Raw genomic sequence first — 20,324 nt, 5'->3', positions numbered from 1 at the left:
CAACTATATTATTTAAGAAATTGCCATTTAAAAGGAATTTGAATACATTGTTGTATAACTTGATTACTGTGTTAACAGAGATCTTGAATAGGGTGATTTACCTCAGGCATCCCGTAGTATTGCGCAGAACTAGAGAAGTCTGGAATTTAATTTTATGATCATCGTCAAAGGAAGAATTATTCCATCCAGAATGTGGAACTATCACAGTGTTAGTTAGTGTTGATAGAGCATCTCGAATGATTGTCATCTTTACTGCATCACATGAGGACAAGTTCCAGAGAACTCCTAAAAAGGGAATTAATGTCAGAAGATAACTGGTAACTTTGATTACAGTGAACAAATATAAACCAATAGTAACCACATAATATCTATCTCCTTAAACAGAGGGGAAAATTAATTTACTTATATACAACCAAAAGAAATATAGTGGATTAATTCTGTAATGCAACCTTTATTCTCCACATATGACCAACAGGTGGTCTGCAAAGTTGCCCTTAAAAGATTTATTTTACAGGTTGGGGAGACAAAGTGGTTCCTAAACTGTGGGATATGTTTTCTTCAACATTCCTCAGTCTGGTTGATCCATCAGGGAGCATACCTGTAATTTCAGATCGGCAGTGTACCAATTAAACTTCCTGATGGAACAGACAGAACATGTGATTATTATCACAATGGACCTAATGTTGGGTAAGCTGGTGGGTTCCTGGGGTGGGTGGGTGGGGATGAGCGTGAGAGAGCAGGTGCACAAGTGAATGCAATATATTTCTCACATCAAAGAAAAAAAGAACCTTAGAGAAACTCCCTCTATTGATTTGATGGGGTACAAAATAAAGATTCACTGAGGAGGACAGAGCCCTGTTTCTGTTACCTGACAGGAGAGGGAAAATTCCCCATCACATTCTAGAAGCCAGGAGGAAGATTCTCCTGTGCTTCTCTAGTAACAATACAGAGACACCCAGAACCCCAACTTAGTTGCCAAATATTCCTACATGCTCCCCGGAGATAAATACCACAATCCTGACACTTGTACCTCCAACTGCTAAACCCTTACACATCTCAACAACCAACCAAACTAGCAACTCCTCTCAGACAAAAATCTTCCCAGCACTCCCCACAAAATTACAAGCACCAACTCATAGTTCTTTAATATGAGAGAGAGAGAGAGAAGCAGAGAAAATGCTGTAAAGTTGGCAGAGGATGAGAAAGAACAGTGGTGGCCAACTGTGTGGAAAATTAACTTAATACTAGGGTTCTAAGTCAAGTGGCATGCTGCATATATTCGCTACTCTTCAGATGCCATCTTGCGTGCAGAATCTAAGTTTTCAATTTTTAAAAAGTGAATCTGAGAAGTAAACTGATCTCAGCTCACCTTAAGATGTTAACTCTGAAACTCAGTGATGATAACTTAAATGTCAACATTAACTATTTCACTACTGACCAGAGCATGTAAGAAAAGAGAGAATCACATTACAAAGGTCTGTACAATTTACTGTGAATGACATCTCATTTTGGAGCCATGAATGAATACTGCTTAGGAGATACTACCACTTTTCTTTTTTGCTACAGTTATGAAAGAACTAAGCCCAAAGAGCCCAGCAGACTCCATGGGTGTATCTGAACCCAACGGGAGAAGCCAAGCCCCAGGAGTTCAGCAGAGCATACATGATGTAATTTTGATCATCTTCACAATACACTGAGTGGTGTCTCATTTTGTGTCTCAAATACATGGACCTTTGAAGAATATTACTTCTCCACCTGCTCTGATATCCCGTATTTGACTCCTGGCTAATACTTGCATTTTGTATGGTAGGTAAATATGTATGCAAGTTAAGTGCTCCTCTGCTTTTAGCAACATGCCAATACAACCTTTACTATTACAAAAGCTGACCGTCACTACTCAGGGTTAAATTTAAATAATCATAGACACAGGAGTAAATCCACTTATTCCTGTTCATAAAGACAAACACTTGGAATCAGATTTGCCAAATTCCATTCAGTATAAAAATAATTTACAGTAAAAGTTTTAAAATTGTATTTAAGCTTAGGTCATGTGTATTTGTTTTAGAACACAATTTACACCCAACATTATTTAAGATGCAATGTTCCGGTTAACTCCACTTCATCTGAGATGACTTACTGATTGGGACAGAAGTCTTACGTTGCTTTCATTTCTGCTATTTGAAAAGAAATGGTCAGTCTGTACCTCAAACAAATGAAAGACTTTTTTGGGGGTTAGACTCTATACAAAAGACATGCAGACAGCAACTTTATCATCAGGAAGAGTGCTCCAAAAGTTGCATATCTCGTACCAAACTTTACCACAGAAAACAAAGAATCAAAACATACTAGATACAATTTAACAAACAATTTCCTGGCATCAAAGAGAACTGGAAAGAAACCAGTGATTTATTCCTTCCCCTCTTTAGCAAGGTTATATGTAGCTGAAATAATATTCTGCTGTACTAAGCACTTTGTTGGTGCTGCTGTAGTGGTTACACTCTACCAGCACTATATGAAAAATAATCATAAGAAAAAGCATTAGGAAGAGGCTGGTCAATTCTACTTATCCCTTTGCAGTGAAAAAATTTCTGGGGCCAGCTAATTAAATTAATAATATCTGTGCACTCACTACCTCATTTAAAAAGTAATAAACCACATCCCCTCCATCTTCACTGAAAGGGTGACACTTGATGGGTCATGAAAAATGCTATTAAGAAAATAGTAAACAGAAAAGACATCCACCCTAAGGGACAACAAGACAGATGAGAAGGCAGAGAATACAAGAGTGATATCCTTTCATAATAGCAATACAACAAACAAGATAAAGTACATGGTGTTAGATTCTAATATGGCACAGAGCCTTTTAATAGCAACAGCAATTACTTTAAATCATTTCAAGACAAAAGTTTTAAGAAAGAAGGAGAGTAAAGTTTGTTTTTGTTACCAATACTATTTTGCACTTTTCTAATTCCTTTCACTGTAAAAGTTTTACAGCTATTATAATCCTTACAGTACCCTCTTGAAAGAGGCAAGAATTACCAACCCCAGTTTTCAAGGAGTTAAGGTGGTGAGGGACTCATACAGGGCAATTCAGGTTAAAATTTTCAAAAGTGGTTTCTGATTTTGGGTGACCAATTTGAGACCCCATGCACTTGATTTTCAGGATTGCTGAGATCCATAACTCCAGCTGAATGCTGCTGGCCACCCAAAAATTGAGAGGCAGAAAAATTTTGAAGCTTTTAAATTAAGTGTCTTTCCCAAGGCTGCAGAGCAATTCAGTGCAGCAGGAGCAGAGTAGAAATAAATTACTAGCCCTGTTTTCAAATCATTAGATTATATTCCTCCTCCTCATGAGTAAAGTAAATTAGGGTGACAGGCATGCTACAGTAGAGAACAAAAAGGCTTAGAAACAAACAACTTTAGCCTAAACTTTCTCCCCAAACTTGGCAGTTCCCAGGGTTTGCCCTTGAGGACCTTTGCTGTCACAGCTTTTGATGGCACTAACAAGATCCACCTATTATGTGTGTCAACAGAAATTATTTTAGTTTTTATCCCTATCCAGGGTCTGATAGCTTGCCACCCTGCTACAGACATATAGTTTATAAAAAACTAAACCAAATCTGAAACCAAATCTAAGGAACAACAAATTTATACACACACATTTGCAATCAGTTGGACTGATATAGTTTAGTAAATAATTTAAGCAGTATTTAGTCCACTGCATTTCTATCATAATTTTTTCTCCCACCAGGAAACACAGCTTGAAAATTCATCTAACTTCTCAGTTAGTATTCATCCTTCACTGGATGTATTTTTAATTTACTCTTCATGTATCATATTTCACTACTTATAGAGCAGAATAGCAGTGTACAAACCTCCAGAGAAAGTTATTAAACGGCATTTCCTCAATAGACCATTACAACTACTATTATAAATGACATGATTAATTTTTCAGTTTGACCAAACCCTTAAAACATTGTTAATTCTCCCTTCATTATTCAAACATTTCTGGCCACAGAGAAATGTGACAGAGCAAAACCTTCGGGCATGCAGCAAAGCCCATCTTTTTCAAGGCAGTTGAGTAGGGGTGGGTGAAGGCAGATATATTTATGGGCAGTCCTCTGTTTTATGTTGTGATTTTCAATTATGAGATACTCAGTTGGGGCACTGGATGCATTCGTACACTGGCTTCCCGTTGAACAACTGAGATTTTTTGAAAGCTTCTAATTCAGCAAATTTGAGTGGATTTTCACAGGAATGGCAAAAGGCAGAGCCCTGAAACAAAAGCCACACCCTCTGCCAAATTTAAGGTTCCTGCTCCAAAGCACGGTAGTGCTAGAACTTCTCAAAAAAACAAACAAAAAAACAAAAAAAAAAGGTTGCCAGCATTTTTTAACAAGAGAAAAACTTATGTTTCTCTACCCTTGTTCTCGGAAATGGCTGAACAGTTTTGGCCGAAATTAAGCCTGAGGCAGACACCCCAGCATGGGAAATTTCAGCCAAAATGGTTAAAATTTGACTAAGTTATAAACAACTGAAAATAGGATCTTATAATTGGATGTACTGGGTAACCTCAGTAATAGACATTTCTACCAGTCTCACCTATGATGCACACATTAAGTTAATATCCATGTGAAATTGCAGACTAAGACAACAAATTGCACTTATGTACCTTGGACGGCCTTACCTGAACTCTGCATGAATCCCTCTCCATCACTCGGTCTAAAGTTATATCTACATGTAGGGTGGCATGTAGAGTAGAGAGAGTGCACGGGTATAAATATCAGTGTAGATGGTGAGGCACGTCTTAGGTGAGTGGAGTATCCTATATGCCTGAATCCTAGGGTATGTACCATACCCGGCTCTCTATGGCAGTGCCTTCCATGTCTACACTACTCATTTTTAGCAGTGCAGAATCCCACTGCCTCTCCGCTGCTGGCGCCTTTCTTCACCACAGGGAAAGGCTCTGAGAAGGGGTCGGCAGCAGGAAAAAGCTCTGGGAGTGGGGAGCTGCTGGCGCCTTTTTCCACTGCCTCCCCCACTAAAGCCTTTCACTGCAGGATGTAGCTTCCTGTGTAATGCTTGTACTCTACATGCTACCACACGTGTAGACATAGCTTAATATTAAAAAACATACGTTCCTCTAAATGTGGAATTTCACCCCCAAAATTTCACTTCTCTGAAATCCTGGCTGGGCAACATTCACTTCTGCAGTAGTGACAAGATCAAAGTCCAATATCTCTATAATGGTTATTGGGATAGCTGGATCTGTGTCCCTTTTGAAAGCTTAGGACTTGTCTACACTTAAAAGGCTGCAGCTGCGCTGCTGTAGCTCTTTGGTATAGACACCTACACCGATGGGAGGCTTTCCCCTGTTGGTGTAGGTAATCCACCCCCCAAGAGGCAGAAGAATTCTTCTGTTGACCTAGTGCTGGTTTACACCAGGGGTTAGGTCAGTATAGCTACATCTCTCGGGTGTGGATTTTTCACACCCCTGAGAGATATAGCTATACCAAAGTACATTCCTAGTGTAGACCAGGCCTTAGTCATCCCTCTTCCAGTGGTATAAAGCTTTCATCTCTAACTCTTTAGAGTTACAAGATGTTGAAGGGTGTGGGGGCTGCTTTGAATTAATCTATAAATACTGTATGTTTGATATGATTTTCTAAGGCCTTGTCTTCACTGATAAAAATGGTGTTTTTTTTAATCTCTAGGTAACTAACATGCATGATCTAGGCTGAGGTAAAAACACACTGACCAGACACTTGAGTTTTACTGCAAGGTAAACATACATATGCTCCCTTCCAGGGTTGACCTCACAAAGATTAACTTGCAGTAAAACTATGTTCCAATTGGGAGAAGAAATTGATGATTGAGCCTGGTATTTTCTTTTATGTGGTTTTGTTTATTTACAAGGAATGCACAAAGTCCTGCTGCTCCAAATGCAGGAGGAACCAGAAACAAAAGGAGTAGTTTCTTAGCTTACAAGCCCAAGCTTCTTTCAGCCAGCAATCCCCACCCAGACCCTTTCTCTAGGCATCTCTCAGGACCACATTTGGCCTATAGGTTGCTGTTTGGTTTTCTTGCTCTGCCTTTGAGTCTCTCAACTCGCTTCTCAACTGTCAGTGCAGCTGTCATTCTGGTGTCCCTGTGCTGGAGGGCAAGAGCAACCTTGGCAAACAGATCCAGGAATATGGCCTTTCACATCCAAAAGTTCTGCAGCCACTGTTCATTGTCCCAAACCTGCATTACAATGTGATCCCATCAGTCATGGGCCCAGAAGAGACTCCCCAGCATATGAAACTGCTCCATGAATGCCACCAATAACCTTGAATTGTTTTTCACTGTGTCCCTTAGCACCCTGTGTTGGAAGAAATCATTTTCCCCCATTGTGTGGTTTTACCTGTAGGTCTGCAAATATAGGAGGATTGTGCATCCTGTATTTGCAACTTTCATGCGAATAATGCAGAGGTCTGCAGGCTCCATGCTTCTGTCAGATGGTGGACAGCAAAAAGTGCCACGCAGATTTGTGGGATTTTTTAAAAAGGCACAAAAATTATGGGATATGGATGGCATTATGGGATGGAGAAGGTTGCATGCTGGGAACTTGACCCCTAGCTTCAAGAGACCCCAGGGCAAGTCATTTCTATCCCACAACACATTGCAAAAATTTCCCAAAAGGCACTACAATGGACACCACTGGCACATCTACTTGTGGTGCACTGCCCTTTACACTGACAGTAGAAAAGTGCAGCTGATCCTGTTCACCTACCTATTTAAGTAGCTAAACCCCAGCTGCTAGGGTGTAAATACTTCCCTGCTACTCCCAGTCTTTCCCTGTCTCTCTGGGATTCTGAAGAGAGGGGCACTATTGGGAGGAAGGAAAGAGGTGCTATGACAGTGGGAGAGTCCAAGTGGAGAGGCAGGGACAGCTCATGGTGTGGGGGGGCCATAGAAATAAAGCCAGAGGACTCCCCATGTCACAGTGTGGCTAGGTCTTGGATTACCTCAATCTGGCCCTGGGCTGTTGGAGTAAGGAGTCAGCCTCCTCCTGCCTTGTCCATATTTGAGCTACTGAAGTACTGTGGGAGGTATGCCTTCAGTTTGTGGAGTCTGAACTGTTCTTGAAGTCAGAAGAGGAGTAGGGGGCAAAAAGTAGAGACAGAAAGGAAAAAAAATAAAAAAGAATCAGATTTAGAGAACTCAACAAAACAGTGAAATACAGAGTATAAAGGAGAGGTCAAGTCTCAGCATTGGTAGCAGTGGGGAATTTAAGACAAGTAATGGAGCTGTAATGGGGGAAGAAATTCATTATTGTGAAGAAATGAAGGAAAAATTCAGGAAAATGGGGAGGCCAGTAAAGTGGAACAGAAAAATAGAATCTCAGAATATTTCCCTTAGTTACATTAACAGCAGCCCTCTGTGAAATACCAAAAATATATAAAATGCAATATGAAAAGCAACAAAAAATAGCATTTTTCTATTTAGATATCAAATGGCGTGTCCTTCTCATCCCCCATCAAATTAATGCTTAGCAAGATGTATATGCCTGCAGTCTCCCTCTTTCACCCTGGTCTTACACAGTGAAAAAAAAATTACATTTCTGTACCCAATTTGTGCTTGTTTTAAAATATAGTTAATGAAATATAGTAAGTTCATGAACTTTTGAACTGGTTTTAAACACGTGCTAATATCTTTGTATTCTGTGTAGTTAAGAAAAGGATGAAGTGTTGAGTGAGCACAGTAAGGTTTGGTCCACAGTAACAAAATTACCTGTTGCGGACACTGAATTTGCAGCAACCGGCATAGCTGCACACAGTTTAACTGCAAGTGTAACCATGTAAAATATGTATATATAGCACCATTTTGACAACTTAGGCTACAGGTTTTAACCATAGTTTCTAAAATGGTGTGAACACACTTTGTCCTTCGCTATACTTGCAAGGACAAAATGTGTTCAGCAATCTGTTGTCAGCAACAGATTTTTTTGTACAGGAGGTAAGATTTAACTGTATTATTTATCATTTACACATTTTTAGCCTTGTTTATATTAGGAAAATTACCTGTTGCTGACAAAAGGTGCCTGTAGTAGTTGCAATCTGAATCGGTTTTTAGTGATTTAAATACAAACGCAGACCAAAAGAAGCTGATACCAGCACAGTTTCAGAAACCATCGCTGAAACCTAAAACCTAAGTTTCGTAGTGCAGTCGAGGCTTATGACAAATGTAGAAAAAAATCTTCAAGGTTTTTCTGTTCCTTTTAAAATGTATATATATTTAAAACTAAAGGTATGTTGGAGAGCTGATTTGTTTTAAAGGCAACCGGCAAAGGATTGATTAAATATGGGCGTGTGCCCTTTTGCCTTCTTTATGGTGTAATAAGAATGTCAGAGGGGGTTTTAATTTTCCCCCTTTTGTTTATTTTTTGGAAATATACAGAATGTCAACTCCTGTCTGTTTTGTGTTCCTCCAGTGCTTGAAGACTACAAAATGCATGGAGTCTTGTCTGCCATATTTTTGGCAGAAGTTTACAACCATTGCAGCTTTCACAGTGATAATGGCATGAATGGATAATGGATGAAAACTCTAGTGTAGATGAAGTTTCTGCAAACACCACGTGGTCTAATCCTGCTCAGAGCAGATCTCAACAGCAAGCGAATGATATGAGCTACAGGAGCCTTTTCTGCACTAGAACTTCCATTGTTATGGTCATTGGCAGAGCTGCAGTGGTGTTAGCAACAACTGGATTTTTTTGCCAAAATTTTGCTACTGTAGCCTCAAAGGATGTATATTATTAGGCCCACAGAACAACAAAGACAGGATGGCTTAGAGCAATGGTTCTCAACCCGTGGCCCAATCAGCACACGGCTGCAGCCCATGTGACATCCACAGGGTCATACAGGTAGTACTGGATGCGGCCCACATAACACATTGTGGGAGGCATATGTGGCCCACAATGGTAAATAGGTTGAAAAACACTGATTTAGAGACTGTATTAGGGCATTTCTATCTGAAATGAAGACTGACAAATCTTGAGATTGTGTAGGCAGAAGTCTAGAACAGGACAGAAAAATCCACATAGAGTTTCTCAGGGAGAACCTGCAGAAAAACTCCCTTTATCTCCAACTGGAAAGAAATAGGCAGACAGCTCTTCTAGGATACTAGCCAAGCAGTTGAGCAAAACTACAATGGATCAGAGTCTGGAAGAAATCTGATTGTACACTTGGAGCTGATCATGTTCCTTTCCTGGTATGTGAAGAGGAGGCCCCCCGACTCCCCCAACACATGATATGAGATTTTCACCCACAGAAAAGAAGCAGAAAGTGTCAATCCTGGGCCAGCAGAAAGAGGTCTGCTTATTGGGACTCTCCCCAACAGGATGAAAAGGATCCTCTAGATCAAAGGGACTTCCTGCAAGAAGAAGACGAGAACTAATGAAACTTCTCATTCTGGGATGTAAAACTAAAGTGAGAGGATGATGATGACTACACAGAGAAGCAAGGAAACTGGGAAAGGAGGGTCCTTATGGGATTCAATGTTCTAATATCACATTACCTTTCTGGAGGTTTAGAGACCTTTGTAAGGGAAGGTCTGTCAGTTAAGTACAAAGACAACTTTGAGATCCCAATTATGGTGCCACATGTGGCATGAGCTGACAGTGGAAACATACATGGATCTTTCTGTGTAGAGATACAACAAGAAGAGACTCTGAGGATGATTCAGCTCAAAAGAATGTAAGCAAAAGGATGAAAACCCTCCAACAACTTATATAAAGGGCTTTTGAAACAAAGGTAAGATGGCAATTACTGTGACCTCAAACCTTGTGCAACGAGACCTACTTTCTGTTGGAAACATCACTACATCAATGATAATACAGGAAGATAAGACCTTGGCATCAACCACGAGGAATGGAAAAATGAGCATTTCCATACCATGGAACAGTGGCTAAGGGGCTATGAACACTTGTTCCCATTTCTCAGAAGCCACATCCTGGATGACGGAGTGCAGCACTGAAGCCACTGAGGGGAGTTTGTAGGAGGGAGAAAGAATAAAATCAGCATGTCTCAGGAAAGGTCGCATTGCCAATGCCAACACTGCTCCTGGCTCCTCCACCTGCATCTGTGTTCAGACAGAAAAACTGACCATAGATACCTCTACTCAGGTCTTGCTGTGGATTTGCAGAGACTTGTGGCCTGCATTTCCTCATCATAGAAAGGGTGGGGGCACCATCAAGTGAGAGAGGTGTCTACTGGTAGAATCTCTCAGAAAACAGGTGGGAGAGCTAAAGGAGGAGGAGGTGGCTAGACTGAGCACATGAGAAATTCACTGAAAACATTCATACAGAGAACTCCAAGGCTGAGGAAGTAATCCAGCTGGAGGGGACTGTAGTAGCACTATTGGGGAGGAGGAAATGGTTCCTTCACAGGGAGGAGGCTGGCTGCTGGTTACTTCTGGCAGCGGGCAGTGCTTCACTTCTGCTCTCAACCCACCGTCCACAGAGAGAAAAAAATGGTATACTGCCCTGGCAATGTGAGATGAGGAATCTTTCCCAAAGGTGAAGGAGGAGAAGCCATGTTCCATCAGTGCTGGGAGCATTATGGCCACCACTCTCAAGAAGAAACGAAGGGTGGTGATGGTGATGATCGATGACTCCCTTCTAAGGATAACATAGGGATCCAGTGCTGGCCTGACCTGGCATCCTAGGAAGTGTGCTGCCTGCTAAGAGTCCATATCTGACACATTATGGAAGGATTGGTGAGGATCATCCATCCCCATGCTGCTCATCCATGTGGGTACTAACGATACTGCAAAGTATGACCGTGATCAGATCAGAAGACTACAGGTCTCTGGGAATGAGGGTGAAGGAGTTGGGGGCGCAGGTGGTGTTCTCATCTATCCTTCCAGTCAAGGGTAAGGTCCCAGCCAGAGATAGACACATTCTGGAGGTGAATGCATGGTTGCACAGATGGTGTCACCAGGAGTCCAAAACATGGAAACCTGGGTGAAGGATCCGAATCTGAGTGGCAATCATAACAGGGACAAAGAAGAGACAAGATGGAACACAGAGGGGAAATCTAATGAACATCTTAGATGTCTGTATACTAATGCAAGACGTATGGGGAATAAACAGGAAGAACTAGAAATACTAGTGAATAATCACAATTACAACATAGTTGGCATCACAGAAACTTGGTGGTAGAATTCACTTGACTGGAATATTGGTATAGAAGAGCACAGATTGTTCAGGAAGAACAGGCCGAGAAAAGAGGGAGATGGCATTGCCTTGCTGTAGCAGGGTGGTTACCCCGGTCCTGCCCTTAAGACAGCCCTGGGAGAGGGCTGTTGCAGGGGGAAGCAGCTACTAGGCTGATTGGGGGAGCAGCCGCAGCTGGGCCACGCCCCAATCAGGCCACAGCTGGCCTGTATAAAAAGGCTGTGAGCCAGAGGCCAAAAGGAGTCTCTCTCCAGGCTGGCAACTCCCCAGGCTGCAGGGCCTGGTCCAACGCCCATTGAGGGGGCGCTCCGGAGGCTGACGGGAGCGGGGCCTGGCTGTCTGCAGAGAAGGTACCGAGGGTGGAGCAGTGCTGGGGAAGGGCCAGGGAGCTGGGGAGCTCCAGCCTAGCAGAGCCCCAGGCTGCAGGCTGAAGGAAGGGCCCACTAGAGGGTACTAGGGCTGCAGAGGGGCAGCTCCGCTATAGGTGGAGGCAGCAGGTCCAAACCCCCCTTGCCTATGATGAGTGGCTTTTACACTGCAGTCTGCCCCAGGGAGCGGGGGCTTGGTGATGACTGGCAGTAGCCCAGACTGAGGCAAGGTGGGGATTAGAGGGTTGGGGGGGTTTCCCAGAGAGGGGAGACCCATAGAGACTGGTGGGGTATTGCCAGGGGGCAGCCCCAGGGTAACGGGGCACCGGGGTCCGGGAGGGACACGGGGCCAGCTACAAGTGGGACACTGGCCTGCAGAGGGCGCCCAGGCTGGAAAAGAGCTAATTCCCTGAGACAACCAGCAGGAGGCGCCGCAGGGGTGAGTCCCATGCCTTTACACTTGCATATCAAAGATGTATACACTTGCACTGAGGTTGAGATAGAAGTGGGAGGCAGATGTGTTGAAAGTCTCTGGGTAAAGATAAAAGGGGTAAAAACAAGGGGTTACTACAGACCACCTATCAAGGAAGAAGAGGTGGATGAGGCTTTTATTAAACAACTAACAAAATCATCCAAAACACAGGACTTGGTGGTGATGCGGGACTTCAAACTAGCTAGACATCTGCTGGAAAAATAATACATCAGAGCGCAGATTATCCAACAAATTCTTGGAATATACTGGAGACAACGTTTTATTACAGAAGGTGGAAAAAGCGACTAGGGGAGAGACTGTTCTAGATTTGATAACAACAAATAGAGAGGAACTGGTTGAGAATTTCAAAGTGGAAGGCAGTTTGGGCGAAAGTGATCATGAAATGATAGAGATAATGATTCTAAGGAATGGCAGGAAGGAAAACAGCAAAATATAGACAATGGACTTCAAGACGGCAGACTTTAGCAAAATCAAAGAATTGGTAGGTGAGTAAGTTAAGTAAATCTAAGGGAAAAAAGAGTTCAGGAGAGTGGACAGTTTTTTGAGATTTTAATTGGGACATAAGAGCAAATTATCCCAATGTGTGGGAAAGAGAGGAAGTCTGGTAAGAGACCACGCTGGCTACACCAGGAAAAAAGTGGAAACTACATCAAATTATGAAGGCTGAATATAAAAAAACAACACAAGCATGTAGAGACAAAATTAGAAAGGCCATGGCACACCATGAGATTGAACTAGGTTGGGACATAAAGGGCAACAAGAAAACCTTTTACAAATACATGAGACGCAAGAGGAATACCAAGGACAGGGCAGGCCCATTACTCGATGAGAAGGGAAAGACAATAACAGAATACGCCGCCATGGCCAAAGTATTAAATGTCTTTTTGGTTTCAGTTTTCACCAAAAATGTTAGTAGTGATTGGATGGCTAACCTAGTGAACATCAGTGTAAAAGGGTTGGATCTGAAGCTCAAATAGGAAAAGAAAGAATTACTTAAACAAGTTAGGTGTCTTCAAGTTGACCGGTCCTGATGAAATACATCCCAGAATACTTAAGGAAGAAGGCTAAAAAAGGTCTCTGAGCCATTAATAATTATTTTTGAGACTCGTGGAGGATGGGACAGATCCCAGAGGACTGGAAAAGGGCAAATATATTCCCTATCTATAAAAAAGGGAATAAGGACAGCACAAGGAATTATAGACTAATCGGCTTAATTTTGGTACCCAGAAAGATAATGGAGTAAATAATCAAGCAATCTATTTATAAGCACCTAGAAGAAAATAAGATGATAAAGTAACAGTCAACATGGATTTGTCAAGCACAAATCATGTCAAACCAACCTAATATCTAGGTCCCTACCAAATTCACAGTGCAGTTTGGTTAATTTCATGGTCATAGGATTTTAAAAATAGTAAATTTCCTGATTTCAGCTATTTAATTCTGAAATTTCACAGTGTTGTAATTGTAGGGGTCCTGGCCCAAAAAGGAGTTGGGGGGGGCCCGCAAGGTTATTGTAGAGGGGGTGCAGTACTGCTACCCTTACTTCTGCGCTGCTGCTGGCGGTGACACTGCCTTCAGAGCTGAGAAGCTGGAGAGTGGCGGCTGCTGACTCAGGGCCCAGCTCTGAAGGCAGAGCCACTGCCAGCACAGCACAGAAGTAAGGATGGCATGGTATGGTATTGCCACCTTACTTTTGCACTGCTGCCTGCAGAGCTGGGCCCTCAGTCAGCAGCCGCCACTCTCTGGCCACCCAGCTCTTAAGGCAGCAGTGCAGAAGTAAGGGTGCATGGTATGGTATTGCCACCCTTACTTCTGCGCTGCTGCTAGCGAGGCGCTGCCTTCAGAGCTGGGTGCCCGACCAACAGCTGCCGCTCTCTGGCCACTGAGCTCTGAAGGCAGTGCAGAAATAAGGGAGGCAATACCGCAACCACCCCCTTGCAACTCCCTTTTGGGCAGGACCCCCAATTTGAGAAATGCTGGTCTCCCCTGTGAAATATATAGGGCAAAAGCACACAAAAGACCAGATTTCATGGTCAGTGACGTGTTTTTCATGGCCGTGAATTTGGTAGGGCCCTACTAATATCCTTCTCTGACAAACTAAGAAGTCTTGTGAATAGGGGGAAGCAGTAGATGTGATATTTCTTGACTTTAATAATGCTTTTGATACTGTCTGACATGACCTTCTCATAAACAAACTAGAGAAATATAGCCTAGTTGAACTTACTATAAGGCGTGTGCACAAGTGTTTGGAAAAGCATATTCAGAGAGTAGTTATCAATGGTTCATAATCAAGCTGGAAGGGCATGTCTAATGGGGTCCCGCAAGGATCTGTCCTGGGTCTGGTTCTATTCAATATCTTCATAAATGATTTGGACAATGGTATAGGGAGTACACTTATAAATTTGTAAAGGATACCAAGCTGGGAATGGTTGCAAGCACTTTGGAGGACAGGATTAGAATTCAAAATGATCTTGACAAACTGGAAAAATGGTCTGAAATAAATGGTCTGAAATTCAATAAGGACAAAGGCAAAGTACTATACTTAGGAAGGAATATTTAATTGCAGAAATACAAAATGGGAAATGACTAATTAGGAAGGACTACGGCAGAAAAGGATCTGGGGGCTATAGTGGTTCTCAGGCTAAACATGAGCCAACAATGTAATACTGTTGCAAAAAAAGCAAACATCATTCTGGAATGTATTAGCAGGAGTGCTGTAAGCAAGACATGAGAAGTAATTCTTCCACTGTACTCAGCTTTAATAAGGCCTCAACTGGAATACCAAGTCCAGTTCTGGGCACCACATTTCAGGAAAGATGTGGACAAACTGCAGAAAATCCAGAAGAAAGCAATAAAAATAATTGAAGGTCTAGAAAACATGACCTACTAGGAAAGATTGAAATATTGGGTTTGTTTAGTCTGGAGAAGGTGGATATGATAACGGTCTTCAAGTACATAAAAGGTTGTTATAAAGAGGAGGGTGATAAATTTTTTATCCTTAACCATGGATGACAGGACAAGATGAAATGGGCTTAAATTGCAGCAAGGGATATTTAGGTTAGACCGTAGGAAAAACAAATTACCTAGGGAGATTGTGGAATCTCCGTCATTGGAGGTATTTAAGAACAGGTTAGACAAATGTCAGTGATGGTTTAGATCAGAGGTCGGCAACCTTTCAGAAGTGGTGTGCCGAGTCTTCATTTATTCACTCTAATTTAAGGTTTCGCGTGCCAGTAATACGTTTTAACGTTTTTAGAAGGTCTCTTTCTATAAGTCTATAATATATAACTAAACTATTGTTGTATATAAAGTAAATAAAGTTTTTAAAATGTTTAAATTAAAATGCAGAGCCTCCCCGGACTGGTGGCTAGGGCCCAGGAAGTGTGAGTGCCACTGAAAATCACACATGCCATAGGTTGCCTACCCCTGGTTTAGATAATACTTAGTCCTGCCTCAGTGCAGGGGACTGGACTAGATGATCTATCTTCCAATCCTACATTTCTATGATTCTATAATTCTGCTGAATTCTTGAGGATTAAATATTGGCTGTCGAGTGTCTCCACTCATGTTGAAATGTGCCTTGGGACGGGGAGGAGGACTATTCGGGCTTTTTGCAGGGGTCAGAATTTGGCTTAGAATCTTTAATGATAAAAGGAGAAAGGGAACAGATCCAGTCAGGGCCGGCACAACCCATTAGGCGACCTAGGCGGTCGCCTAGGGCACTAACATTTGGGGGGTGGCGACCGTGGCGGCTGGATCTTCCGCCGCTTCTGTCGGGGGCGGCATTTCGGGGGCGGGACCTTCCGCCGCCTAGGGCGGCAAAAAAGCTGGCGGCGCTCCTGGATCCAGTCCATATATCACCATATTTCTCTAGTATGGTATGAGTTTGCAAAACTTCTTTGTAATTTATTAATTTCTATCTCAGATGTAATTAATAACATATTGTAATGTTCTATACACCATATTTGCATAAATAAAGGTAAATTACAGCTCTGTGGACATATGCTAGACAATACTACATCAGAGTTTAAAAGGTGTCTAGATCCTATCATAGTTAATGAAAAAAGGCCCAGATATTTACTTCTAATAACATTCTCTAGGATTTCTCTGGATCACTCCTTTTCAAAAAGCAACATCTCCAACAAACACTGTTTTAAAAGCATAATGATTTCAGACAGTTTGATGTTTTCTCACTTGCAATCATCAGTGCTGGAAATGAAGGTTACTCAATTGTCTGGTAACAAATCAATGACATTTCTTCTGGGTTCAGTACTCTCCTGCTTTTCATCCATGCATTTAAGACACCTCAGACATGCACTTTACAATGTTACTGGGAATTCAGACATCAAGTAAAAATAAAATTGAAACCAAAAGTATCTTTTGATTTAAAAAAATATTACCATAGCAATTGTGAATTGTGAATTGTTAACAGAAAAATTCATTACGGTTCATAGATTTCTACCTAGTCTTAACTCTTTAAATATAACCAAGAATACACAAGAATGATCTCAAATGATAAGAAATGGTTCTGAATCATACTTGAGAGTTTTTACAAAATCTCTGGAAACACAATCAGGCCCTGCTTCTTTCAAAGGTAAAGATGCAACATAAAATGCAGGAATTTAACTAAATGGTCATGTATTTAAGAGAAGTGTGGGAGCTTTTTAACCTATGGTTTACTAAATTAGTTAGAAAATAAAGCATTCAGTGAAACCTAGTAATAAATTAGATGAGGAGACATAGTTTAAAAAAGTTATTTCAGTGATCCACAGTAGAATGATACGACTGTACAAGAATATTCATTCCTACTTTTTTTGGTCTGTCAGGCATAGAAATTCAGAAAATAACACGACTGCTTTCCACAGTAGATGAATATTTCCACTCATTAACATTGAAGTAAATAGCTTGTCACATTTTAAAAGTTGTTTCCTAGTTATAGCTTGTAAGTTTTTCAAGACTATGACAGTTTCTTTGCGTGATTCGTCAACGCGTACCCCAGTGGGATCCTGATCCTGCTTGGACTGTCTGTGCACTATTGCATTAAAAATAGTAAACATTTTTTGAGGTTCTGTGGTACAACAATATACAATAATTTTGAGTGGTTGACAGTCCGTTGAATCCTGACTGTTGAAGCCACTTGGAAACAATCAACTTTTCTGCATAGTAAGTAAATTTTCCATTTACTTCAAGAACGGGTTTGACTTGATTTGGGCAGGCTTGGTTGCTGTCATGGGAGAAATTCTGCATCTAGAGGGACAAGTTAAATACAATCTTCTATTTGGAATTCAGCCAGTTTTACTGACTGAGATTCTGAAAGTACTAGGGGAGCTTTAATCTATAAGCTGAGAGTTGGACTCATTTTCCTCATTGCTCGTAAAAAGCAAGTGGGGACATATTGGTTTTTTTGACAGTTAAGGTTAATACCTCCCTGTGGAAGATGGGGTGCCAACATTTCTCAAATGAGTGAATACTAGGCCTTTACTCAAGAAGCCATTTCTTGATACTGGAAATTCTCTCCAACTATTGCCTTGCCTTTAACTATCCTTTTGGAGACAAGAGTATTGAGAAGGTTGCAAAAAGGGCAACTCTGTCATCTAGAATCCTTAGATTTTCATTCATACTATTCATTATGGTTTAAGACCTGCACTAATATTGTTAGGTGACAAACTACTGGCAATGGACCATGAATAGGTATTCATGATGATTCTTTTAAATCTTTCAGTAACTTCTTATACTGTTAACAGTGAGGGCTTTTTTTTCTTTTCTTTTTTTCTTTAAACTTGCCAGCAGATTCTGTGTCTGGGATGGATGGTATTACGCAAGTAGTTTTATTCCTGTCTGAGAGGTGGCAAGGGGTTTTTAAATAGTTGCTCCTCCGAACTAAGAATCTCATGTGGGGGCTCTGCAAAGCTCTGTTTTGCCACCAGATTGAATCAAAGTGTATGTGATGTTCCTGTGGTAAAATAGTGAGATGATACGGTTGTGAGCCATCAGTTTGCAAATTAAATGTGCATCATCGGGCCCAGATGGTGCTAAGTTTGTCCTTTACCTGTTTAAACTCAAACTTAAGCCGTGGATAAAGGTGAGATGGCTGGAGTTCATTCTGGAGAAGATGCTGAGGATGTGTCCACTTTTTGCCAAGAAGTTTGCAGTTTGGGAGTGTTCTGGGATCCCAACTATTTGTAGTGCCCTAGGTGGTGTCAGTCACAAACACTACCTTGTTGAACTTGTATCCAGTTATGTACTTTTGACCTTTCCTTTTGGTTTTGGACTTTGTTACAATAATATAGATCTAGAAAACACTACTAAAATGTGCTCTACTGGGCTACACTTGAAGACCATTTGAAAATTACAGCTGGTGAAGAAGGAGAGGTTACTTACCTTGTACAGTAATGGGAGTTCTTAGAGATGTGTTTCCCTATTGGTGCTTGACGTCAGGAAGTGTGCACACCTGTGCGCTCTTGACTGAAGCTTTTCATCAGCAGTATCTGCAGGCCCATGCCTGCGCCCTACACATCCTCATACTCTGGTATGAAGGTATATGGGCAGTGGAACGGGAGGGCAGACCTGCCACCACTCCAGTCTCTTTTCAACCACAAAAATGTGGTAAAAGGACTCGGAGGCAGAGGGGAAGGAGGGTAGGTAGTAGAGCACCCAAAGGGGGACACAGTTTGAAGAACTCCAATTACTGTACAAGGTAAGTAATCTTTGAGCAGTGTCCTTATGGGTGCTCCACATTAAGAGATTCCTGAGCAGTACCTCAATTACAGAGGAGGGTGTTGAGTTGGCAGATTCAGTATGGACCATAGAACAGTGTAATCAAAAGCCACATCAGATCTATTTAACGGAGTTAGGCGCAGGGGTATTGTAAAATGGGACCCTACCCCCACCCTAAGTTATTCCAGTGGGATGAGAAACAACCCGTCTCTCACGACCCCCAATGTTATCCAGAGGAAGAGTCTGGGTGTAGTTTCCCACCTGTGAAAAGGTAAGACACTAGTAATTTTAGGGGACTTTCTTCGCCCGATCTACCTAGCGAGGTTACACCAGCAGGGCCTTGCCTACTGGGTCCTCAGAACACTCTGGGATTGGGTTTAAGGCTGCAACCAAATTACAAATTACCCTCCCTTTTGAGGGACATCACAGCTGCTTGTGAGACCCTAGGACTGAGCCTCAAAACTGGAGACTATGGCGAAGGAGCTTCCAAATCGCCTCGCCCTTTTGTCACAGTACCTCCTCCCCAGTTGCTCCTCTTACCCACGTCAGATGTGTCTGTGAGGTGGGGTGCTTCCATCAGTTACTAGATAGTTAACATACTCTTAACTGGAGTAGTAGCTATAGCTTGAACTAAACTGTTTAAAAGGGCACACACACAAAATAGCAAATCAAAATCAAACAGTTTTATCTTTCCCGGAAACAGCCTAAAAACAGGAGAAAATTTGTTAGCCAGCTTCAAAATATACTAAGCAGGTCAAAGGTTTTAAATATATTAAAGCAATCCTTATCCTACTTCCTACATCCAGATGAAAAAGCATAGTATTTACTCTGCAGGTATACATACAACCCCCTCCACACTTTAAACAGTAAGTCTCTTTCTCCCCAGTAGGTATGAGTGAATGAAGAAGACCCACCTCCTAAGTGGGTGAATGCACTGGCTGAATACTCATTGGGGGGAGTGGTCCGCTCACCGACCTGGCAGTCCAGTGTCAAATGAAAATGGGGAGTAAAAGAGAAAAGAAAAAAACCTGTCCTCTTCTGAGTTTAGGACTGCCCGGCCTGCTGCGACGTGGGGCTGCCTTTGTCTGGTGCACAGCTCATGCATATCTTTGCCTTGGGACTGGACTGGGAAAGCCTCCATAGATCCGGCTGCAGTTACCCCACAGGACCCTCCACCCTCTCCCTGGCTCAGAGGCTGCTAGGAACTCCCCAGGCCAATTCTATTTACAACTCCCTGCCTGACTATCAGGGCAGTATGGGGATGGGGGTTACTGGGCTCCCACAGCTCGGCCCCCTCCCAGCTACTCCATTTACTCTCCTAGCTAGGGTCTCTGTGACGGTCTCTCATTCCCTTTACAGCATGTCTCAGCCACTCCCTACAGGCCCATCCTGTTTCTAGTGCTGTTGTTCACACCCCTCTATGGGGTCCTGCCTGGCTGAGTCTGTCACTGCTTCACAGTGGGTTTTCCGCTTTCTGTACTGACCGTCTGTACTGTACTATTCTGAGCTTGCTGGCTCTCACACACGTGTC

The 20,324-nt window shown here is 42.2% G+C and overlaps 1 protein-coding gene across 4 annotated transcripts in view; it reads right to left on the bottom strand.

Annotated features, from left to right (window-relative positions):
- PKP4 (plakophilin 4) overlaps positions 1-20,324 on the bottom strand; it is a 193,910-nt gene that overhangs the window by 22,483 nt on the left and 151,103 nt on the right. For all 4 annotated transcript variants that reach the window (XM_065413829.1, XM_065413827.1, XM_065413828.1 and 1 more), the window contains one exon: positions 102-285. In XM_065413829.1, the coding sequence (XP_065269901.1) occupies positions 102-285 (184 nt within the window). The remainder of the gene's footprint in view (positions 1-101; positions 286-20,324) is intronic.

This window comes from Emys orbicularis, chromosome 11 (genome assembly GCF_028017835.1).
Source record: "Emys orbicularis isolate rEmyOrb1 chromosome 11, rEmyOrb1.hap1, whole genome shotgun sequence".
Taxonomy (NCBI): domain Eukaryota; kingdom Metazoa; phylum Chordata; order Testudines; family Emydidae; genus Emys; species Emys orbicularis.
Note: the sequence above shows the minus strand (reverse complement) of the source record. Positions and strands in the feature narration are given on the sequence as shown.